This window comes from Lonchura striata, chromosome 7 (genome assembly GCF_046129695.1).
Source record: "Lonchura striata isolate bLonStr1 chromosome 7, bLonStr1.mat, whole genome shotgun sequence".
In the NCBI taxonomy this organism is placed as follows: Eukaryota; Metazoa; Chordata; class Aves; order Passeriformes; family Estrildidae; genus Lonchura; species Lonchura striata.
Window position 1 is genome coordinate 28151959 of NC_134609.1, and position 26400 is coordinate 28178358.

At 38.7% G+C, this 26400-nt stretch overlaps 1 protein-coding gene across 6 annotated transcripts in view; it reads right to left on the minus strand.

Annotated features, from left to right (window-relative positions):
• Positions 1 to 1411: 1411 nt before the first annotated feature.
• ATE1 (arginyltransferase 1) overlaps positions 1412 to 26400 on the minus strand; it is a 68781-nt gene continuing 43792 nt past the window's right edge. For all 6 annotated transcript variants that reach the window (XM_021529297.3, XM_021529296.3, XM_021529295.3 and 3 more), the window contains 2 exons: positions 18903 to 19023; positions 1412 to 4514 (listed from right to left, as the gene is read on the minus strand). In XM_021529297.3, coding sequence (XP_021384972.2) covers positions 4336 to 4514; positions 18903 to 19023 — 300 coding nt within the window. In that variant the 3' untranslated portion in view covers positions 1412 to 4335. The remainder of the gene's footprint in view (positions 4515 to 18902; positions 19024 to 26400) is intronic.

The following is a 26400-nucleotide window of genomic DNA, read 5'->3' on the forward strand; positions in this document are numbered from 1 at the left end:
TTTCCAACACTTTCTTTTGTCCTGATAGCAATCTCTCAGCAGGACTTTTGGCAGACACATGTATTATGTGTCAAAACTGAAGTGGAAATAACTGATGGGAAGTACAAAAATCTGATGGGAATAGTTATAATAAGGAAATGAATAAACATCAAAACAGTAAAACATAACCAGAAAGAATACAGCCAGAAAGCTTCTGAGCTGCTACTTGTCTGAGATCAGCAGTAAGGGCATTTTCAGAGTTAAGATTGTTCTGTATTAATATAGAGAGCATTAATATATGCTGAGCTCAGGCTTACATGTTAATTTAATTAATTTCCATTCTTATTTTAATGCTGTTAGAAAACAAAGCTCTCACGAGATGAGCTTTAAATGTACTATAAAATGCATATAGAAGATTAATTTCTAGAACACTTTTATTTAGAAACCCACTGACCACAATTAGCTACATTCCGGATGAGTTACTATTGCACATCTGCTCCTGCCATCCATCACTTCGACTAACATAAAAAACCCCAAATCATTTGGCAAGTGCAAAAGTAATTCAGCATTTTGCACTCAGTCTGTGTGACTGAAGGTGCAGCTCTATAAATATATTGGTGGAAAATGCAGCTAAAATTCTTCTGGAAATGCTGGTGATTCCCTGAAGAGTGATGATTTTTGTCCTGAAAATTGCCTCCACCCTTCCAGATGCAGAGAGACATCAAGACGAGAGTGGAGAGTCAGATCAGGACAGAACTTCATCCAGGTCTGGATGATTATCTGGGACAACCAGGATGAGAAGGGATCCAGAAACACGTGGCTGATCAGGCTGGAGCTTCAGAGTGATCACAAGGCAAAGCAATTCACAGAATCTCAAAAAGATTGATGGATGTGGACTCCACAGGAGCATTGGGACAGAAAAAGTCCCACCAACATTTCAAGCCCTGCTGGTGCTGGGCTTTGGGAAAAGTCTCCTTCAGGTATCCAGAATTAGCTGGAATTCAGCCTCATTCAGTCACAAAATGATGCAATGTTTGGTTATCTTTATGCACACAACCCAAATTTCTGTGTTGCTGGTTTGGCTCCTTAATTCAGGGACAGGTTTTTGTTCAACCAAACTGAATTCAAATACCTTGTCCTGTCTAGTTTCCATTTGTAAAAAGTCTATTTTATTTTATTCTACTCAGAAAAGAAGTATCAATTATATTTCATGCAATCTCTTCATTAATCTGGCTAGCTGGAACTAAAACCTCATTCCAAAACAGGTCATGTGTTTTGGATGTGATTTTAAACTTGCAAGTTATCTCTTCTAAGGACTGCTACCCTTTGATGGATTCTTTGATTTTGCTGTTCACTGGACACTTGGTCAATCTCCAGGATAATGAAATTCCTACAAACTAATGCAGAAATCACCTATTATTTCTTATAATAATTCACAGAGACCGGTAATAACTTTATTTTCTCCACTTGCAAGTCAAACAGGCCTGCTAAAAAGCAATTACAAACTCAACATGCAGGTTCTTGAATTTACTGACACGTGTTGATGCTGGACATATGTAAGCTTCCCATTTCTTTCCAACTAAAACCAAAAATGGCATTTTTTAGCACTGGTCACAACTCTGCATTTTCTTGCCACCATTTTATGCTCATTTATCAACAGATGACAGAACAAGGCAACCTTACACTGGAGATGGACTCTCACAAACCAGTTACACACAAAAAAAAACTTCTATAAAACAGTTTGTGCTGAGTTAAATACCTCTAAATTCAGTAACTGTCAATTACAATATATTAAATAATATTGTAATAGTGGTGAATTTTCAGCCCCACTGAAGTCATAGGCAAAATTTACAGAACTTCATCCTCAGCCTCTGTCTCTCTTCCAAAAACAGGGATAGAGGTATCAGTCCTCAAAAATACTGCACCAGTTTCCTTCTAAAATAACACTAAAGTGAGTCAGATCTCAGCAAACCACAGGAGATGAACTCAGTTTTGGAGTTAATCTCAGTGTTGCCTGGTTTTGCTTTTTAATATAAATCCATATTTGAGTTGAGCAGGAGCCAGGAGCCCAGTGCTGCAGCCCCAGGGGAGGTCGGAAAGGGAAAGCACCATTTCAGACTCACAGGAAATGGTCATTTACCTCCAGTGCTCACACCAAGGACAACCTCAAGCTGTGCTCACTTCTTAGGTTTATATTTCTCTCACTTTCCTTTAACTGCAGTCCTTAAAAGCTCCCCAAGAGAACCAGAGCATCAGATAAAAGTCTAATCCAAGGCATATCAGGAACAAATGCAGGAACTCTCAGTGGGGACATTAAGTCTGCTCCCTTGAAACTGAACAGCAACTTTAACTTCTCCAGGAGCTCAGTGAGGTCATCATTAAATGGCTTTGATAACCTTTTAAGATTTTGCAATTCATAGTGAAATTCCTCAGTGCCTGTTAACTGATTTTATATCACACAGAAAGGTTTTCTCATTTATTTTGGTTGCAAGCCATATGGGCATCACCACTTTTCAGCACACTGTGTAGGCAGAAAATGTTACACTATCTGACAGAGTGGCAAAAGTATTTTCTCCACAGAAAGGAATTCTTCATAACGATCTTCATGAGGATTATTTAGTGGTTCTCCCCCCTGGCAGGAGGCTGAGGTAAGGCATGGACAAACTAGAAGGAAGAGTGCAAAGAAACTTCTCAGTACCAGGCCACAGATAAACACACACCAGATATGATGCTGACGTGAATGACCATTTCTGCTGCAGACTTGGAGCAGATCAATACCGTACAGCCCAATTAATAAAACATAAAATGACTTTTTAAAGTTGCTGTTGAAGCTTACTATCAATAATATTGCAATATACACTAATTTCATATCAAACAGTAATGAAAAACAAAGTTAAACCTGCATTGCACTTGATTCCCCAAGTTCTTGTGTCTGCTCCACATAAAAATAAATGATTAATAATAGTGGCCAAGTGTTTAAAATTAAATCAATTAATCCAATAATGACAGGAGATGTAACCTCAGAGGGTAAAACTGAATTTTCTTCCTTTCTGGGGGAAAACCACCCATATATCCTTGAATAAGAATCTTTGTTCAAAGGCTAACAGGAAACTCCAAGTTGATTCAAGGTAAATACCAGCTCCTGTTAGCCAAGAAGATAAGAAGCACAAATGCATTGGTAATGTTACAATGTTGTAATACATTACTGAATTATACAACAGTGTTATTTCCCCAAATTCCTCCAACTTATATGACTTAATGGGAACACAGACAATGTTCATATATGAGATAATAAAGTGCTTTCATAAAGGATCACAACTTCCTGTGTTTCCAACAGAAGTATTTACTAAAATGTTATTAAAGATGTTAACCCATGAGCTGCTGCACCAGAAACAAAAGAGTCAGTAAAAAAGCTGGAATATGGTATTTAAGTCTTCCTGTACAATTCTACAGAAAAAAAAGCACCTGCAACAAAACCCAGCAGTGGTACCTTATGTCTTTTTTTTTGTTAGCATAGTTCAGAAATGTGCACTGAGAGCTGCAGGATGAACTTCCCGAGCTCCATTTCACATTAGCCATGTGCATTGAAATACCCACTCGTGTTAGACAAAGGATAAGGCTTATACCAAAAACCACTGTGCCACTTGGCTGCATATCTTTGGTATATTTATAGTGCAACTGTTCTGCTTCTTCTCTGAAGGGGAAGGTTTTCCAAAGCACTGCATCCCCTGCCACTGAGAACCTACCACAAACTCCTACACTCACTGAAACCTCTGACACTGACTGCTTTAAACAAATGAAGAATGTGCACTGAAAATAATTCCTTCCTGTTTTTTAATCGTTACTGCTAAAATAAAATTGTATCATGCTGGAAAGTAATAGCACGTTTCAGTCCTCTTGCAAGATTTTAGGAGCATACAAATGTGAGCACAAATTCCACAGCAATTTTTAACAACAGATACCAAGGTGCTATTTGAAAACATCCGTAACTTAATGATTCTTAATCTAGATTTAGCCAACCTTCATCTTTACAAAAACAACAACAAAAAAAAGACACCTGTTTTTTCATTTTGCTTAGATACTTAGAATTATTCGTAATGCATAGAAAGGCTAGAACTACTTAATTAAAATATACTGCAAGCGTGTTTTTCTAAACTTATATTGCTAAAGCCTTGCTGTACTGTAAGATTTATTGGGGTTGGCCTTTGCACACAGGGCCATGTATTGACACAAGCCTGGCTATACACCTGTGTTCCAGCCTATCTGAGTGGGCACACCAGCACACGACTATGGTACAGATCACCCAGTGGCAGTGCAATGAAATGTAGAGCCATTGAAATGCCACCTGGTGGGGTTTCAGCTCCTGAACAGCAGCATCCTCTCTGAGCAGGTCTGTCCCACCAGGCTTGCATATTGCTGGACGCTGGCCTCGTCACTGGGCCCCTTCCTCCTCTTCTTGTACACGCTGTAAGGCATCACGGTCCTCTTGTGCAGCACCCTCACCCTGCCCAGCTCCTTCAGGCGACCTTCATCCACTGCAGAGCAACCAGAGAACACAAAAACTGTTATTCTAGTGTCCACAGCACCTTCATTTGTGCCTCTAACTCCAATATGCACAATGAGAACCGCATGAATAAGAGAAGTCATCAGCAGAGGAAAGCTGAGCTGAGCTGCAGAGCGTTCTTGGATCATGGCTGGCCACAAAACCCAGCCTGCAAAGGAACTGTGTCTGCAGAATATGGAGAGCTAAATCCTACAGCACTCCTTTCTAATGGTGATGGATGGCATTTCTGGAAACACCTCTACTGCTGCATTTAAAAGTTCACATTCATTTAGTGCTCCTGGAGTCAGAAGTCAAACTCTATCTGGGAAAAACTCAAACAGAACTGACCAAGGGAGACTTGTCATTACAGAACCCCTTGCAAAAACCACCACACCAGCTGGGACAAAGGTACTACAATCAGCAAGAAGCCTCCAGGCTGCTTCTTTAGGCAAGCATCAGGCAATAAACCACCTTCCCAGGTGAAACTCCCTGGCCCTCCAGCCCCAGCCTGTTTTTCCCTCAGTTTTACTTATTTCTAGGTTTAATTCTAGGGGTTACATGTCCTTACCTGAGTCTGATCCCTGAGCTCTGTAGATCAACAGGGTGAGCAGTGCAAGCACTCTCTGGGTGAGTACAACACAATCCCTCTTCAAAGACACACACACCACAGTTAAATCTTATTTCCTTCACATACAGACCCCTTGTGCCTTAATTTATCCAGAATCATACACGTAAGAGTGTCGCTGAATTAAAACTTCCTTATTTTTATGAATCCCACTGATGCTCCTACTGCTGAACAATAATGTTATATAGCTGCTGTGTGTCAGAAAAATTTGCACTACAGAGCTAGAATACTCTTTAAATATTAAACTCAGAGAACATGTCACACATCTGAGGCCACTGCTGGATAAATTAGTAAAATAATTACAAAATAGTGGGAAAAGAAATATTGGACTTTTCTGAACTTCAGGTTCAAAAAGTCACCAAGAAAAGTCAACCCAGAATCTGAAACATGAGTTTGAGAATAGAACCATATAAATTCCAGTAATAATAGAGATGCTTACTGAAATGTCAGTATTTTGGGACATGAACTATGCAAATACTTCCTTTTGGACCTTTTTTCTGCTTTTAATTAATGCTTCTTTACGTTTTAAAGGAGGCCATGAAACTCTTTTCTGTGCAAGACATTCTGAAGAACCTGCCCCTGTTCATCCACAGAAATGGCCTGTAAACTTCTTTTCTGCTGATTGCCTGAATTTAGTATGTGAAACTTAATGAAGGCTGCTTTACCAAGTTTGGAATGACTTCATTACTTTCATCTGTGTTTTGATTCCTGACATGAAAGCACAATGTGTTTCTTAAGACTTAACTGGGAAAACATGGTTTGAAGGAAGAAAATCTGAGTAGTACTTGCTAAGATTGTGCTCCCCACTAATTATTGTTGGCAATTGCTTTAGATAAACACCAAGTCAAAAACACTTTATGGCTTTCTCTCCCTCTTTGAAATCCATCAGGTTTTTGATGTGTGGCCAACACCTCCCTGATATCCCAACAGGTTGCTTTTACCCCCAGCCCTTCTGCCTCTTCTGTTACATCCTCCTTGCTGAGAGTTCACCAAGGAAAAAAACCTGCAAGTTTAGCTTCTGGAGGTGACACAAGTGTAAAGTTATTTTAATTTCTTAAATTGGAAAGTTTCTATTTACTGCACCTCTAGACTGGCTGCCAGTCTGTGCCCTGAGATGGATTTAGGCCAAGCTGAGCCCTCACAGCTCCAAGCCAAAATCACTTTAGAGCTGCTCCCTACTCACTGTTTGATACTCACTGATTTCAAATACTCCCAAAGCCTGATACTGTGGGTGGGTTCATCTTCTGGCTTGCAGTGCTGCTGGCCCCAGATTTGATTTCTTTGAGAGATTAAAGCTCCTGTACCTTGGTTTCACTGCAGCCTTCCTGGCTCAGCTGAACTCTGTTCTTGCTGCTCAGCATTTGTGCCCTTCCTCCACTTTTGCTCCTTGCAATGAAAAATAACATTCCAAATTTCTACAATGATTACCTGTTCTTCCACTGACTCCCCTCAAAATCAAAGCTTTAATAACAAAAATAACCTTCTGTAAAAGTACTTAAATGTAAGTAACTTAAACTCCATCTGTAAAAGAAACCTTTTACTGAGATGTTAAGTAAAATAATCTCAGGTACATAGTTAAGCTTTTAGAGATGGCAAATAGGAACTTGTGTCACCATCATAACAAATCTGAAATTCAAAACTCAGCCACCTTTCAGTTGCTGCTGGTCTGGAAGCAACATCATGGGAATTCAGGAAACTATTCCCTTTAAACACAATTTAAATATCAGCAGAATAAATTTAAAATAATTTAATGGGAAATAAAAGCAGATTGGGCTCTGGCACACTTTAACAAAGAAGTTACTCTCCCAATAAGAAAAATTAAATATCTGCTCCTGCTGAGTGGCACATGGTAAAATTTGCTTTCTATTCAAGATGATGCCAATTGAATTCAAACAGGCCTTCCCTGTGTGGCTGATGCTGGGATACAGCAGCAATCACAATTCAAAATGAGACCAAATGCATTATTAAAAAGAAGTTCCTTGCTGAAAATAAGAAAAAAAATCCTTCTATTTCCAAGCTTTAGTGAAGAAACTTTATTTAATGACTTACATTTCTGGAACGACCCTGGACTGATCAAACAGTGGAACAGTCTATTAGGGCAATTTTAGTAATTTCTGTAGTTACTGAATACAGTGCTGTTACCACTAAAAAGTTTTTTTTAAAGTGCTTATCTTTCTCCTCGCGCTTTCTCATTTTTCACTTTCTGAGCTGTTGATTTATTGTAGTCTACAGAAAAGACACTGTCATTTGACACAAAAAATATACAAGGCTTCATCCCTTAATTCAGTTTCATCTATCAGTATAGTCTGGATGGTAGACACACAAAATACAGAGCAATCAATTATGTATATTGAAAGTTCCTGTAATTTTAGCAAACTAGGCAACTCCAGCTGCCAACTGAAAATAGAAATATTATCCTGTAAGTCTCAGAGCTAAAAATACAGGTGAATTCTTGTTGAATAAATTACCTGTCACTTCTTTCTTTTCTCTCCCCATACTCCTAAAGCAGCAAATTATTTATGCTGCAGTTGTTGACTGAAATTTGAATATAGGAGAGATTTCACTTCTAATTCAACCTTGCCACTGTGACCCCATAAAGACTGCACAGAGGTGTTAAAATGTTCTGTTCCCAGCCCCATAGCTCTGTTAAATGGAATCCACAGATGGAGGATTTCCTTTCTGAAAACACAAAGCGTATCGGACGCGTTGCTAAGTGCCAGCAGAAAACAAAGCCAGGAGCAGGAGTGACCCAAAGCCTCTCATGCAATGGGGTCTTGGCAGGCTCTGCTCTGAGCTCCTGACCCAGCTCACTCATCCACCTTCATCCCCAGGGCAGCCTCAGGCTGCACTCCCCCAAAAAAGGCTCCCACACTGCAGGGATGAGGAGGAACACAAGGGGCAGGAAGCCCGACCAAGTCCTGCACAGCCCAGTCCTTATTGCTTTGCACAATCCAAATCAACTTCCCCCTAAAACTACAAGCTCCCTCCCAAGCCAAAACATCATTTTCAAATGCTGATAAGCATTCCTGCCCAAATACCAGCATGAAATAAGGAGTGATTTCAGCTTTTTTATTCACAGCAACAGAAAGCCGGAAAGCAGTGTGCTTTTTTAAAGAAATCCAGAATTTCATGGTCGGGATCTTTTTCTTACAGCTCAGGGGTGGATTAGCATTTTTCTAACCTTATTTGGGAAAGCCCACATCCAAATATTTTTATTCTTCACATGCATTAAGCTTTATTATTACTCCTTAATATAAGCTGAAGTGAAAAACAGCTCCATCTGGTCAGAAAGCTGGGTAAGCACGTGCAAAGCTGGACAAGTGAGACTTGGAGAGGAGAGTGAGCTCTGCAAGAGCCTGAGAGCCAACACCACGCTGGAAAAAGGGTGATGGCTCTAAGTTTCTGTAGAAAACTATTACTAAACCAACTTTTTGATGGTGGCTGAGTTGGGCCAAGCTGGTTTTGATGAACAGCGATGTGGAAGGGCAGCCTGAGCTGCAGCATCCTGTGCTGCTCCTCTTTAGAGCCATGGCACCTCTTCCCTCCTCCCCTTGGACAGTCTCCTCACAAAAATGTCATTTTTTAATTTCTCAGGGGTATAATCCAGAGATGGAAGCAATCTAACTTTCCTTTAAAGTGCTTTTTTCCCACTTACAGGAACACAAGTGAAGAAATAATTAAAAGTAATGTGACAAATGTATTGACTTTCCTACTTTCCAAATAGGAGAAAGGACAACTGCCAATTTCCAAAACCCACATTAGTCACAAGAAAATATTTCCTCTACTTTCTGTACAGAACGGACTCAGAATTAGCAAGAAGCCTGAGGACTGACATATCTAACTCACAAAAATAAATGTGGTACTTCTGCTAAACTCTGAAATTATTCTGTTTCTGACCATAAGTTTAATTTTCTTTAAATGCTCCTTCAACTCCCTAGAATCATGAAAGTATCTGGTCATCATCACTTTGTAGTTCTGCATCCTTACTACACAGAGAATTTGGATTTTTCCCCCTAACCACAGCAGGATAAAACAAGGAAAGAAAGAAAGAAAAAGGCAACGAAGCAACCAAATTCAAAAAATAAAATATTTAAATCTGTGTCATTAACTGAAACCTGTGATTCACTTTAAAAGCAGAAAATGAAGGAAATTCACACTATAAATTAAATTTCCATTTTGCTTAAAAACAGAATCTCAAAAGAATTATTTTAATTCTAAGCATTAAATCTACAGAACAAAAAGTCTGAAGACTTGACAACTGCTGCATTTCCAGCCCATGGAGGTGCTGGGGTTTTGATTTTGTTTCATGTTGCTTGTGGTTTTTAATTTTCAATTTTGATGCACTTAGGATTTGCATAATTTTAAAAGATGAACAGAATGTTCCTGTTCTAACAATCAAAGAAAAAATATTTAAAATTCAATTTACAGGAGATTAAAAGTTTCATGACACTCAAGCTTTCAAATTAGGTGTAAAATGACAAAAAGAAGCATCATCCCTAGCTGGCTACACTATGGTGATGTTAGTTTATATGAGAAACACTACAGCTTTGCTGAATTTTTTTTTTAAAGAAAAGCTACATCTGGTTTACATGACCTTGTCACAGTTAATGATCAATGATTTTAAAACAAAGAAACTGCAAAAGGAAGAAACACATTAACTTTTCAAATTTTATGACTGAAACATAGGAGATATTAATTACTGGAAATCAAAAATTATTCTACCACAGTCAGAAGCCAAATCTTTCTGACCTTTGAATTTAAGCTCATTTCTTACCCAACTGAAAGCATAATTTCTTTTGTTCACCAGCAAAGTATAGGACGTCATCCTCAAAAACAAAAGGGCCAATCAGCAATACCCATTAATAGTCATATTTATACAAAACAGTGAACTGAAATGTGCTTTTTCTCATATTGCTTCTTTCAAACTAGACTCGTACATTAAGGAATATTAAAGACCCCTATGCCTTGGGGTACAAAAATACTAACTCAAACCAAAATAAGAGTACAGTTAAAATGAAGCATAAACAACAACACACAAAAATTCAATGAAAAGAATTCTTAATTAAAACCAGAAAGCACAAGTCACAAAGGAAGTACAGTAAAATGCTCAGGATATTCTCAATCAACCAAATCTTTGCAGTTACTCTAAAAAAAACAGGAACTTTTGAAACCACTACTCAAAAAGAACATATTTGTAAAGTGGAAAAATGCACCTTTATCAAAACATTGTCGATGATCCTTAAAACAGGGGAATTACAGTTTTACAGGTATAGAGAGCCTTCAAATGGGCAAAGACGGGACGTTGCAACAAGGAGAAATCCTGAAGGCATCTTCCAACCCAAACTTTTGTTTTGTGCCTGAACTCCTCCAAGTGCTTTACGCCAAGGCGCGGCAGGCGGAACGCGCTGGCCCCGCTGCGCCCCAGGAACAAGAACTCCTTGTGCTGGGATTCCCGTTCCTCCTGCAGCAAACAGGAGCAGGGGCACTGGAAATGTTTCCTGTTTGCAGCAGCTCGGGGGCTCAGCTGTAATTCACAGCTTCTGCCTTACCTGGAAACAATTCCCTGCCAGCACTAAAACCCAACTGCGCGCGCCCGAAGGAGATGTACGTACAACAACGTGCACAGAATTCCTCTCAGGGGTTTGGAGACCCCGAAAATGCAAAGATCCTTACTTCCCAGCCCGTGCAGCCAAAGAAGTCTGAATGTAGGGTCAACTTCTCAAGGTTGTTTATTTTCTCTTATCTGTAACATTCCTTCTCTGACCTGCTGATGTCCATCTAGCAAGTTGGCCATGGCATTCTGTCTGCCTTCTAGGGTGGTGTTACTATTTTATACTCAAAACTGTCCTCCACACTTCTCAGAACCTTTGTTAGCTGAGCTTTTCTGTTCCCTGAAGTATCCAAGTTATTTAAAAGAACACAGGAATGTTCTGCGTTTTAAGTTATTCATTTCTCTTCAGTTAAAATCCAACAAGCACTTGGACACAGCACATGAAAGCAATTCTAAGTCACTGGCTAGCAGGGAATGAAAACTGCACAGATATCCTTGCAGAGACTTTAGCAAGGGATCTATCATTTCAGGAACATAATCAAAATTACTCTGTTATTGGTGGGAGAGACACATCAAACACGTTATTAAACATGTGAATTAATGGTTGAAAATAGTAATGCATCTTAAATGGGAAAGATTAGGGATAGTGACAGTGGTGGAGATGATGGGACAAGGGGGAATGGCATGAAGCTGCAGGAGGGTTGGATGTAGATAGTATATTGGGAAGGAATGGTTCCCTGTGAGGATGGGCAGGCCCTGGCACAGGTGCCCAGAGCAGCTGTGGCTGCCCCTCCATCTCTGGCAGTGCCCAAGGCCAGGATGGACAGGGCTTGGAGCACCTGGGACAGTGGAAGGTGTCCCTGCCATGGCAGGGATGGCACTGGATGAACTTTCAGGTCCCTTCCAACCCAGACCATTCCATGATACCATTCTTCTATGAAAAGCCAGTACAAAAGACAAAATTAGAGATAATGCTTTAAGGATTTACAGCTCCAAAACAATGGGAAGAAAAAAGAGAAAAAAACCTGAAGGAGCAAAAGACTTAAATAGTATTTATTAAAATATCTGAACTGCATAGAAGTGAATGTGGCAGAAAGCAGCCAAAGGATTTTTCAAAAAGACGGGTAAAGTCCTCGTTAAGACTGACATGCGAGGAGGAAAAAAACCAGAGACAACAGTCAAGCTGAGAATTACAAATGCAAACATTACCATGAAATAGGAAAAATTGAAGCAATTGGCAGTAGCTTATCAGCAAAATAAATCAGATTAGAGCAATCAATTTGCTGGCTAAATTAATTAAAACACGGAATCAATTACATCCCACGTGAGGAGCTGGGATGATGTCACCAGAGCAGGGAGTGAAGGAGGATCATTCCAGAAGGTCTGACCCTGGCACAGGTTTCCCTGGTGGATGTTGGAGTGTGGCTCAGCACATGCCTGTGGTGTCCCTTCCAGGGCTGCTCTGTGCCTGGGCCTAATTACAGCTGTTAAACTTTTATCACATTTGGGAACCAGGCCCACATGCTCATTGTCCTCAGCACGAAATAAATCTGCACGATCGTTCTACTTGTCCCACATTATTGAACTTTTAATTTCTACTCTTGTGCTTCTAACACCTTCTGCGTGTTAGAATGATTCCTACAGCATTTGGCAGTCCCTGCCCTTCCCCACATTCCCCTGAATCTTCAACAAAAAAAAAAATTAAAGCAGAACTATTCTGTTGGAAAATCAAATATCATAATGTTAAAAAGGTGCAAGAGTATCTTGAGCACAAACCCATCTAACAATCATCTCTTCAATGCAAAGGGAAGTATGCCAAGATATCTTTATTTTTCAAGGGAAAAAACAAAAAAGTAATTTAAAAATACATCCATTTGTTTCACAGTCTCTATGATGGTTATCTTGGATTAACACATTTTTGAGAATTTTGCAGTCCATGCCAAAGATTTCGTGAGCCACACCAGAAGTCAGACAATTGTGCTGCTCAAGGGGCAATGGTTTAGTCTGCTACATATATGTTAAAAGCAGATATATTTAGAATATCAATCAATCCAAACTTTCAAATCACAAATATTTATTAACATTTGCATTTTCCTAACCCACACACCAATTTATGCCATGGCAGTTACTTAGGACCCACAAATTAAGAGAATAACATTTCCTTTGTATTACAGAAGCACTGCATATGAGGTTAAACCCCATGCCAGTCATTTAAATTTAATCCAAACATGGTAAAAACTGAGGGGGAAAATGTGCCTGGCTACACCTTTCTGGCATTATCTTCATTGTTTAAACATCTTGTACACTCAAGGATCACACTGGATTTAGAAAGAAGCATTCTGATGGCTCTAAGTGTTCATGAACTTAATTAGAAACAGAAACATGTAAGATGTGTTTTTTCTAGAGAAGTTGATACAAAGAACAGGGATGTCTGTCTTTTTTTTGGTTACAGAATTCAAATTTATTACCTATAGCTGTGATAATAGTGGAAAGTTACTTCTTTAGAAGACTTTCGAGCATGATCTATCAGAGTTTATTTAAACTGTTTCCCAACTCTCTGAAGTACACAACTCTATCTTTAAAAAAAATAAATTATAAGCAGCAGTTGTTGTAGAGCAAAGCAGCAATTTCTCCCAAATCAGATGATTGCAGAGTTCTGAACAATTGGTTTAATGTTTTCCATCTGTGACCACATTTTCATCATCTCGAGAAGTTCAGTGCCTTTATCCTTGTAAACATTAATCACACCACCCTTACAAACATTAACATCTCCTGGTCTTTGCATTAATCCCTCTGCCTACATCCATCCTACAGAGATGCAGCCCTCTGCCAGGGACCTGAACTCTGAGACATCACCAAATGGCAACCACAGCTCACTTTCAGGACACAAATATGTGCTCGTGGCTTTTCTATATAAAGGAGGAAGGGAACAAGACCAGTATCACACTAATATACTAAATTTTAAAAATATATTATAAAATTAAAGTGTCTCTGTACTGGATGGGAAAAAAAAGTCAACAAAATACTTGTGTTCAAATACACAATAAATACAAAGCCTGTTTGAAATACTCTTTGGTAACAAAGTGCACTAAAAACTGTACATTAAACGTTTTAAAAACACAACACTAGAAATTATAGTTATTGAAACAGTTGTGACAAACTATTTGTCTAGTGGAAGCATTATGCACAAAAACATATCTTTAAAACAAACAGTTTTGTATAACTGCACATGCCTGTAGATTTCTGGTTTTATTTAAGTTTTATTTACTAGAACTAATAACACTCAGTTGCTTGCAAGAAGCATTACGATACCTAATGCAATCACTACTAAGAGGATCCAGAAGTTGTTAAATACTGGGATTTTTATTTGCATTTTACTACTCTAACTTACTATGAGCAGCAGAATAGATAAATTTGTATATAAACATGTATTTCTAAAGAAACATGTTTTTTCAGCTAAAAGCTTTAAAAATCTGGTTAAAACCTGTAATAAATGTTGTAAGATTAATACAGAGAAAGACTGGAAATCTGAAGTAATTTTCTTTAGTTCAGTAACACAAAAATGAGTGATCTGCTATGAACCCAGGAGGCATTGCATGGAATGGGTCTTTTATAGAGCGGTTCTTGTGAATGTGAAGTGAGGATTTTCTGACCTCTCCATAGCTTCGTGTGGTGTTCCAGGATTTTCTCCTGAGAAGGGGAGCTCAGGCACTGATTTTAGTGTTGGCTTGGGTTTAAGTTTTGCTTTATTCTGATGGTTAAGGCTTGCATGTGAACACAAGGTGATTTTAAAGGCTTTTTGGAAGTCAACATCTGTCCTTTGTGCAGCCACAGCCGAGCACTGGAAAGCACAGAACAGACAAATGCTCTCCTCTGGATTCCACTGCCTATCTTCACTTTGGCTCACACCAGCTGGACACAGCCTAAAGCCCGAGTTCTGCTAAGGATTTCCACTCTGCTGGAGGAAGAAAGGTCGTCAGTGCTTTGCAGATGCAAAGTCTGGTCTGCAGCATGGAGAGGAAGGAGGTTGCTGAATAATTTGGCTTTGTAATCTCTTTAGATGGTGTATCCAAATAACAGCCTCTCTTTACACACCTCCACAAATATCTATTGAGATGCTCAAGTTTGAATCCTACCAACACTTATTCTTTGCTTTTGCCAATCCCTTCTTCTCATTGTTCTACCTGTATGAACTACTGCAAAATTCTTCCCATCTTCTCTCCATGTCTCTGGCAGCTCTCACACCCTGATCACATCAGAGATCCTCACTTCTAAAGCTTCCCTCACTCTGCTTCACTCCATTTTCATTCCTAGCACCTGCAGGCAGCAATCTGCCTGCAGCTCCACCTCTGACTATAGCATCTTATCCCAGACAAATTTATGCCTTAAAGGAAACTGCTATGTGTCTCTCCATATTCTTAATTTCTTCTACAACTCTCACACTGCAAAAGATTTCTCCCTAAATTCTGAAAGACAACTAAGAAACTTCCCTCTCTTTGAAACTTCTCTTCACTGTGATGTTTGCAAAAAGGTCAGTTTAGTCTAATACTATTTAGTCTATTAATAGACTATAATTTAGTCTACTACTAGAATTGACCAGAAAATCAGAAGTGCCTTTCTCTCCCTTTATGCCTTTTGCATCCATCATGGTTTGTGTTAACCATACTCTCTGGAGCAAAGAATGCCTTGTCTCCAAGAACACACAAAGGCAGAGGAGCCTGTGTTATGCCTTTGTTACGTGCAAATTTTTTTTAATGTGCTGAAGAAAATACTTTCATTTTAATTAATGTATTCCATTTGGTGCCATTTTGATTTCACTCTATTATTAGATCTGCAGGAAGTTGAACAGATGTGTATTAGCTTAGCCAATTTATCAACTTCAGCAAATGAAATGGTTAAGGCAGAAAAAGCACTGAAGTCCTTTTGAAGTGCAGCTCTCAAAGCTCTGCTCACACAGCTTTTGCAGACACGGGGAGGTGGGAAGCAGCTTCCACCACAGGGATTGCTGTGGGCCATGCCTAAAAACTTGGATAAAGTTTTTTCACCTGGGGAACAGCCCCATGTTCACCCTGGTTCCACCAAGTACACCCCACATTACGTGACACAGTCATGTAACTGTGAAGGCTTTGAAGCCACCACTCTCAGACTGGGATTGTATCTGCCTCATCTGAAGTTGCTTTTCAAACATCTCGACAATCCAGCAGTGATGGGAAGAAAGATCTGAAGTTTCCCACTAATTTAATTACCATCCCAAAAGTAGATCTTTTACTCCATGAAGATATTTTTCACAGGCATCTCCCAGGAGCAGGAAAATTAAAATCTCAACTGATACTAAGAAGAGAGAATACATGACACAGATTAGTCTAGAAAATGGAAAGTGGAAGGACAAAAATATTGCCAGGATACCAAATAAATGATTTATAGTCCTTGCCACAGCGCTCTTATTTCATGGGTAAAGCTGATAGGAAGACACCAATGAAGTAAAACCCTGAGGAGCAGTTTTGGGAGGAAGTCAATGGGTGTGGCAGGCACACCATGCCCAGGAATAATTCAGCAAATGTTATCATGTGACTGACTTCTGCTCATCAGTTTGATGTGTTACCAAAGTCACTGGCTGCAGAGCAACCTTTTAATTAACTTTCTCCTTTAGCATATCTCCATCTGCACTTACAGCTAACTGCTGTTAAATGAAGTTCAGCACCATCTCAATTTCCAGACTGCATCAGTACCCAAACCCTCCATTAGTGCACCACCTCACAAACTACTCACTTAGTTCTACATAAATGCCTGGCTACTGGTTATTAATATCAGAATCTTCATACATCTCTCTCATTTATAAAATGATGTCAGGTCTGCTAAATTTTTCAAACTGAACAGAACAAAAATGAAAACCTGTTCCAAGGCATAAGTTATATAAATCAGTACTTTCTTAGGCTTTAAAATAAAAAGCCACTTTTTATGAGTACCTTTTTATTTTTATTCCAGAAAAGTAAAAGTAAATCTTATTTAGGAAGAAGCTCTACAATGTAATGTGTATGGATACTCAAAAATCCTTTTCATATTACAGAGGTTTGAAAGAGCAAAGCACATAACACACTCTCCTGAACCAGAAATTGGTAAATTTATTATGTAAATTGGGTTTTTTTGGGTTTTTTTTTGTTTTTTTTTAAGGAGGGAAAGCACATTCAAAAATTCAGAAAATGCTGGACACATGAATTATGTCTCATAGTAATTATGAACAAATTATTATGAGACAATATTTCCCAAATTTTCTGCCATTACAGACAGCAACAGAAGATGACCACTGCCAGTGACTGCTTCCCTGCCCCAGTCACACCATTTCTCCCAGTTGTTTACTGGATCTGGTTATTGCCATTGGTTTCAGTGCTGGAAGTCCCACTCCTGACAAATCCTGCCCCACTTAACAAACACAATTACAGACAGTGCCACAGAAAGCCGATTCGAGAGGAATAAAGCACACGATCATTTGTATTGCTCTTTTGAAAATTCACTAACTTCATTAAACTCGTGTTAGTGACTGCTGGAGAGAGTAAAGAATGAGGAAGGGAGCTGATTTCACTGGTGAGGAATGGCTTCCTCTGAGCAGCAACCCAAAGCCCCAAAGCCTGTGAGCTCCCAGCAGGCCCAGAGCATCTCAACGTGCAGCTATGTTTTAATTTCCTTAAACCACAGGACACAAGTCCCAGCTCCAGCCGTGGCTGGAGTAAGATATTCTGTGCTGATAATGATGCAAAGCTTTGTTTCCCTGTGGTTTCAGAACGCCTGCTATGCCACAGGGATTTCACACCATCCACAAGATGCTGCCCCTCTGCTTGCACAGGGTTATTCACACCTTCACAGGCACCAGTTTAGCACTCTCTCCTTTCTGAACACCAAAAGTGTCCCAAACACCACTGGCCTCCAAAATCATTCCCTTCTTCCTCCTAATTTTATATGTATTTTTTTCCAATTTCCCCTCACCAATCAATGATGGATTTATTTGAAACTTGCTATTGCAGTTCTTATAATTATTATTATTAGTGTTTCCACTATGCAACCAAGTAACACGCAGAGGGTAAGGAAAAGTAAGGAATTCAACAGCATTTCCAGAACTTCACAGTCCTGCTTAAGCAGTCTTCAAATTCCTTTAATCTATCTACATCCTGCCTAGGTAATTTTGAACTGCCTAGGTAATTCTACTAAACTACAGTAAAAAGTAAAAGGATCAAACAGTAAAAAAAGGTAAAAAATAGTAAAAAGAAAAGAATGTAAAAACAAAGAAGTAGCTGCTGAAGACTGCTGAGACTTGGATAAATCTGTGTTTTGGTGTCTAGAAACAGATCACAGTGTTACATGCTCTTGACCTGAATAATGCCACACATCTCTGAATAATATCAGAGCCACACTCAGTCGTTACAGGAGAAAGAAAATTTCAAAAAGAGAACATTCAACAAGTTGCAATTAATAACAAAATGTATTCCCTTTCCCACAAACACCACACCAAGCATGGTCTAACACAGCTCCCTTGGGGCCTGCCATTGACCCAGAGAGTCAGCAACAAAACATTATAAAAATTAGTGTATTTTCTTCCATTTGATTGCCTTGTTTTCCAGGAGCATCATTGTGTTGTGCTCTAGTCAGTAAAATTTCCAACCAGTCAGTGCTGGTAAATCACTAAGTATCTATTTTACATAATGTTTAAAGTGCTTAAGATGTTTAAGGTGTTTCTGTTTATTGTTCTTCACATCTACATCAATTAAACTGAATGTTTAATTGATTGTTAAACTAAATCTGCCACTCTGTTTCTTAAAAAAAGCACCCGATGCATTTAAGCTTCTCCAGTCTTTCTACTTTGCTGTATTGATCCCAATTTAATTCTTTAATGCATTCATCCAACAGGAATGTAAGTGAGGAACAATTATTTTATTGGTTTTGTTCATGCCTAGAATAGCAAATATAGTTTGAAAATAATCTGAAAGGCAGCAATGTGCGTTAATTTTAAACTACTTTTAGTCTACAGGACAGAATATACTTAAAATGTGCATTGCTTAAAAGAAAAAATTCTCCATTTACTGCAGGAGTTGTGAATTGTACACTTTTCCTCCTTTCCAGGTAAGATTTCCATGCTGCTTCAACAGCAGATGATTGTGATATACCAGAAACAGGCAGACAAATGACAGATATTTCATTCTCTGTGGCCTCACCTGCTTTTGCATCCTGGTTGAAGCGGGAGTACTTGGAGCGCTCGAGCAGGGGCAGGCACTGCTCTATGGGTGTCCACACGTAGGTCTCTGGGCACAGCAGGTCAGAGGGCCTGTACTGACCCTGGCAAGGGGGAAAAATGGAACAAAAACCAAAAAATGAGCAGTCATATCAGTTGCACAAGAACTTTGGCTACAACTCGATATTCCGAAAGGCAGGGAACAGTTTTTAATCTAATCTACACCAAATGAGTGTTCAGTGAAAATCACAGGCTTTAGGCATTTCAGCACCATCTCAGGAGCACAAACTCAACCTTGGCACGTGAGGAAAATGTAAAATTACCATAACACACTTCCATGATATCCAAGATGAACTAGGAAAGTTTTGGCTTTGCTTACTGGAACTCTGTATTTAAGTTATCCTCTGGAGTTCTGCTGAGCTGGGGCCACCACTAAAAAACTCAGCACCTCCAAAAGCAGCTCATCTCAAGTGTTGGTAATTCTAGCAAATAATGGAGACCAAAAAGAAAAAAAAATCTAATAGAAAAACCCCACTGAACAGTAAGCAGGACGCTGTTTTTTATTACATTAGTGATGGAGCATTTATTTCATTGCTACTTAAACACTTTAATTCATGGAGCTTTTCCTGGATTAGTTTACAGGTAATGATTAGTGAAATTCTACTATTTTTCAGTTGATTTATTAAGAAGATATTCTTTACAGACATTCCCAGAAACTAAACAGCCTTAATTATTTTCCCTCCAGCTCCACAGAAAATCACCACCTCAGCAATAATAACCTCCCCTAATCAGATCTTCATTTGATTTAAAATAAGATTATTCAGCAGCCTACAACTTAAGTCAAACTTCTATCTTTGAGGCATTACTTATGCAATCCATACACTCCCAACATTCAGAGCCATATGGTGGCAACAGCAAATTAATTTTTCACTTGCAAATTCATCACACACCTCACACCTGTTGAAAAACAGCCATACAGTAGAGAGAATTAAAAAGCTTAAGTATACAAATTAAAAATTAAAAGACTGGGCATTATCAGAAGTCACACTGCAGTTGATGCCTGTAGGAGTTCTTCACATTGATTACATTAGATAGATAATTAAGACTGTTGTCTTGAGAGGAAATTGGTTTAACAGAAAGTCTTTTATGAAGCTGAGCAAGGTTTGGGAAGGGACAACACAAAGTTGCTGTGGCTGCAGCCTGGAGGTGACATTCCTTTAGGGACACCCTTAAGCAGTAACACCCAGTTTTGGAGAATCAGAACCACCAGAAATTCCCAGTTCTTTTTATACTCTTACTGTTCAACTCTTGGTGACATTTAAAGAAAAATTCACTTTAAAAAAATATTTCCCACCAACAGTAAACTGTTGAGTAGGAAATAAAAGAATTATCTGTGATAAAAAGTCATCAGTGCCTGTGCAAAAAAGATAAACATAACCAAGCTTCATGCTGAGCCTTGTACAATACCTGAGGTAGATTTCTGAAAAGGATTGTATAACCGATTGTCTCATTTGCAAAACATCCAGGATTGATTTGTAACTACTACTGTTGGTTTTTTTTTTTTAATTAAAGGCAAATTTTTATATTAAAACAATACTCCTCCAATTCCATTCAGAAACTTAAACCTCAAGGCCCTAGAAAATCCTCTAAAGCCAGAGAATGGAAGTGACATTTTTAAATAAACCACTTTGAAATGTTATGCTCTTTAAACAGAAATAGTTGAAAGCTATGTGAAGGTAGCGCTTAAAGAACTTTTAATCATCATTACCCAGACGAAACAGTTTAAGGAGTTGGGGAAAAAATATGCCTTTTCAGTCATATTTTTAAAAAATTAGAACATAATTACTTGTTGATTTAAAGGCATTTTCTCAACTGGCCAAGAAGGCAGAAATAGCCAAGGAACTGTCTGTCAGAGCTCTTGCTTGAACACAGAAAATACAAGTGGTAAATTAATCTCTCTTAGTAGCATGAATTTAACTCATGGCTCTAAGAAAAGACAGCCCAGGCACTCAGATTCCCTAGAAGATCCTGCTCCCAATCTTGAAATTCATCACATTGTGAATAGCACACATGAAAATCACTACGCAGCCCTATTCTAAATTTCCCACTTACTACTGTAACATTACAGTCTATCATAAAATGGCATGTATACAATTAACTGCATTGCAGCATTACTGGTTTGGTTATAATTTAAAAAAAAATAAAAAACCTTCTTTAGCACTGAGCAGCACACTAACGGGTAAAATTGATTATCCAACCCATCACTGTAGATTCAATATCTATTTTGGGCATCAGAACACCATAATTTAGAGAGGAAAGGGAAAAAATAGTTCTGAGGTGGCTTCCTTTAGATGTTTTCTTACCCCAAAATTTAGGAGCTTGTCAATAAACCTCCCTGGAGGCACAGGAGGCTGTGGGGATGACACATCACTGACCCAGGGCACTCAGTGGAATCAGAGGCAAAAATGAAAGAAGCCCTTGATTCTCTTTGATATCCTCCCTCCCCAGAAGTGTTTCCAAACACAGCAGAAGGAAGAGAGTTCTCCTGTAAAGATGTTTTATTTACTCTGCTGCTCAAACCCACATCCCATCCCACAGAGCAAGGGGGAAGGCAGGAGGTGCCCAGGTGAGTTCCCAGTGAACAGCGTTTGCTCTGTGTCCACATTGAGAGGATTAAAAAGGGAACCCACAGGACTTCATTAAACCAAATTATATTATTTTAAGGGCTTTTGCCTCCCCCCACCCTTTCCATAAGCACTTCCTCTCAATTTATTTACTTTCTTCATAATACTTAAAACCTCATATTTACTTATATTTAAAACCAATATATTTATTTATTTGAAAATAAACCACTTCAAACAAATCTACTTCCCACCTTTTTCCTCTCTCCCTTTATTCCTGGACTGCAAAAACATGTAAACCTGAGAACCCACACAGATTCTGCCTCATGTACATGAGCATCTGTACTTCAAGAAAAATGTTCCAATTTCATGACTCATTCTAAAATGATTACATCATCTAAATAAATTGCCTCTCAGCATACTATTTATATTGCTTCTTATTCTTAATATTGATTTGCAGCATACACCCAAAGCAGAAAGGGAATCTCCTAAAAGGAAGTGCTGCAAAGGGATTTATCACAGTAGAACATAATCAGATTTTCAAAACTGGTTTTGAAAATAATTTCTCTTTGACTTCAGATTAAATCAGCATTCTTTTCAGAAGGGATTCTGTCTATGGCAAGAGTTCACAACTGAAAACATTCTGCTTTCTTTTATCTCATTATATACAAACGCTTGCACAGGAACTGTTTAAGTTGTCCAGACCATCTTGGGAATATTTAACTACAAGACTTACAACAAAAACTATCATTTTACAGGTTTCAGCTTCTCAAACCCCATACCACCTGCAGATGAAATGAACTCTGTCAATACAAAACAACTGCACGTATTTCTCTCTCTGCATCTACAGTTTGCCAAGAAATATCCAAAACATACAATTTGCTTTTTTGAAATGTTTTTGAACTTTAAAAACCCCTGGTCTAGTGGAAAGTGATGGGACTGGATGATCTCCAAGGTCCTTTCCAATCCAAGCCATTCTGTGCTATCTCCATCAGACTGAAGGAATTCAATTCTTTACAGCGCTCTGAGGTGAGGTATTCCATACCTTTACCCATCCTGGTTAACCTGTCCTTTTCCCAGTTTTGCCTTTTCTTCTTTGAAACAGTGGAAAGAGCCACAGGGGGAAACCATTTAAATTGCATTGTTCAAGGAGCATAACAACCCAATGTGTAACAAAGGTACAAATTAAATTAAAGGTACAAATTAAAGATTAGATAAACATACAAAAAGATAACTATCTGACTAATCTATCAAATGGCTTGACTAAAAAGCAATACTGAAAATTAGTATGGCTAAAAAATTCCTGAGCACATGGTTCTTTCTACCAAGTTAACTCATTGCAACATAAATGTGACTGGTTTTTAATAAAAAATACCTGCAAGATGTTTTATTGCAACTTATATTTGTGGCATTTTTTCCCCTATATAATACAAAAGAGAGAACCTTCAAGGTGCTTTCCCTTATGCAATTAGACATGCTGCATTTTAATTGTAAGCTTCTGGAAATAAATTTTACAGAGAGACTGCCAAGCCTAAATTAATACTTCACACCATGATGTTTTTTCTTTTACAGTTTTCAAATTACAATCAGCCAGAACTTCTCTGAACTTTTGTTCCATAGGAAGGGCAAAGGTTTTAATGGGACTTTAGTCTGGAGATTACTTTTTAAATATTTTGCAAAATCTGAGGGATTTGGTAGGCACTTGAGATGAAAAACACCAGCAAAGTTTGTTTTTGTAGTCTAAGTAAAACTTAAACTACCAAGAAAGACAATAGTCTCAAAAATTAAGGTTAAGCACCAGTAGCACTGAAAAAACAAAATAGGAAGGTTAAACTCACATTTAATTCTTTTATCAGGTACAGTTTACATCTGTATTCCATCTTTCCACAATAAAACCATTGATCTTTTATTAAAAGTGAATTAAGACTGCCTTCATCTCCATTTCCAGCCTGAGAAGAAATGCTCTGGCTACACAAACAAAGCAACCCCAAATTACCAACAGAGACCCCTTAGAGCTGGGCAGCGCTGCCCACCACGGCTTTATGGAATTCAGCCTTTCCCCTGAGAAACAACCCCTGGAGCCCCCAGCAGAGTGCTGCACAGACCCCTGCTCCCTGATTTCATTGCACAAACAGAAATTGAGTTTATGGATCCCCAGGAGAGCCCTTGGCTGGTAACTCGACCTGCTGTGATCCCCGTGCCAGCCCGGACAAAGCTGCACATCCCAAGCCCTCTGTGCTTCCATCCTCTCTCTCACATGGCACCCAGCTGTGCAAGGCCTGAAAGACTCAGAAAAACAACAAAATCCCTCCCCTTGCCCCAAAATTTCCTCCACAAATTCACTCCCGTAGTCACTGTTTCAACATCTTTTTAAACAAACAAAAACCTTGTTAAGCAATGGGCACAGAATGAGGCAAGCAGCTCTGTTTATCCAGGAGAGACTTCACCTTTATTGTCAGAAAGTATTGAGCTTACAAGAAAATCTACATCAAAGAGGAGTTACACCACTGGGTAACTCAGTTAACAAGTTGGATCTCACCAGGCTGCCTGAAACTGCAGTGCCAGCATCAAACAAGCTGAGTTTGTCCAAGCTGCAAACTTTCAAATAATTATGGACTCCACATTTTTTAGGATCCCAGAGCTGCATTCTTGAGAGCTTAGCCACCTTTCTGTTTCGTTGTAATCCTTAAAAGATGTTCCAAATAATAGCCAGAATTTATTTTGCAGCTCACAGAACTGGAGCACGTGAAGTGCCCATCCTTGCTCTTCAGAAAGATGTGTTCATTCTCATTTAGTTACATCGTCACAAAATCTGTGTGATGGGAATTTTACAGGCAGCCAAGGTGCTTCCCAAGGCACCTCAAACATGGAAACTCAGAGCAAATACTCAACTTCTCACATATTCTTTGGGATATGAAATTCCAAAGTAAACCTCCAAATTCCTGTAAGTGAAATACAAATATAATTTGATGTTGTATTTCCAACAGAAATATGGAATCATAGAATGGTTTGGGCTGGAAAGGACCTTTAAGGTCATCTACTTCCAACATTTATCTAGATCAATTAATTACATCACTATTGTTTTTAATTGTCTTTCATCATTGTTCCTCAATGATGCTTAAACTGACTGTCCAAAGCAAATTTGTAAATAGTTTGCCAACTTGCAGCTCTTTTTTGTTTCCTAAATCCACATAATATGTTAAGAGAAATAATAGATGATAAACCCAAAGTGAAAATATTTCTGACATTTGTCTCTACATGTCAAACAAAATAATTTCCTATAATTATTGACTATATATTCATACTTGGCTGTACTTCAATAAATATAAAAACCCCCAGTATTTCAGAAGGTTTTCATAGTATCCTTCAGGTAAATAGGATATTTCAGGTAAGTGTAAAACAGATTAAGATAATGAGTAAAAGTCAAAAAGGAAGACAGCCAAGTTTCACATTCTGTATCCTACAATTATCATGCAATTATTTGGCCATTAACTGCCTACATGCTCTTAACCCACCACAAAAGTGGAATTAAATTAACTTTATCTTAAATTTCACTGAGATTGAAGGCAAATCTCAGCACTTTATTTGCCTAAGGTGCTCTGCAAAGAAGTACTTTTAAAGAAACGCTCCTTCTTCCCCTCAAAACACCTTCAGAAATTTTTACTGTTTCTTTGTTTTCCCAACATGTGCTACTGCTAAATTGTTTGGATTTTGTTATCTTCATAGTTTAGTGTACATTCCAAATAGCTGCTTTTTCCCCTTTCCTAGAAATTACCTGAAATATTGAACACTTTCAAGCTTGTTTTTGATACTGAGAAACAGCCAACAGGTTCTAAAAAGGCTCATGGGCTGCGAGAGAAAAAACTGATTTCCACTGAGGCAAAAAAGGGAACATTTGGGACAGGTTTTGATTTTTTTTTTTGTCCTTTCCCCTTCAGTCTCCAAGTCTGTGCAGCTCTTCTTCCTCCTTTTTTATGCCAATATTATCTTTTCCTCCACTCACTGAGTGGAACAGGGCAAGGGAGGCTCTGGGTGATTACACTGAGCTCCAAGCTGTGACCTGCAGCACATTAATATTCCAACACTCCATCCACAGCATCCAAGAAGCCAACAAAGTGCTGCTTGAGATAAAGCACATCCATGCCCACACTCCAGCAGTTCTCCTCTCTAACACCACTGTATTAATCAACGAGATAATTCTGGTTTCAAGTTGTGAAGTGAGAATAATTAGCATGGTCTTAGCCTTAGAGATGGCTGCTGCATCATCTCTTCCTTATCAGCTTGGGATGCCTCTGGCCAGAGCTGGAGATAAAACACAGCTCTGGGCATCCTCTCACAGCCACTTTCCAGCCCTGCTCTCTCCTCCAAGACTTCTTGCTAAGAGTTTGTCCTTTCTCATTTATAAAAAGCAGTAAAGTGAGGGGTTTGCCTTTGCTCTAAGCAACTAAAGCCACCCTCTTAAAAGTCACAGCATCGAAGCCACTGTGTCTGGAATAAATGCAGTGATAAGGCTTGCACAAAAGAGGAAAAAAATTCAGGAATTACATCATAAAAAATGGATTACTAGATAGACACATGCATGTTTATATGAATATTTATGAAAATTTAATTTAAATATTGTCAATCTTTTATATTCCTGTTCTTTGCACTTAGGGATTTTTCTTAGGGATTCTCTCTCTCAGACCAGTGGGTGTCCAGGTACAGTAACGTTTCCTAACTCAAACACAGGACATCAAATATCTGTGCCTACTCCCACTCCATTCCTCTTACTCTCACTAAGAAAGATGGATAGATATATTAACACAAATTCTACATTTGTGATTCTTAAGATTTCAGCAACAGTCACAATTCAGGCTGAAT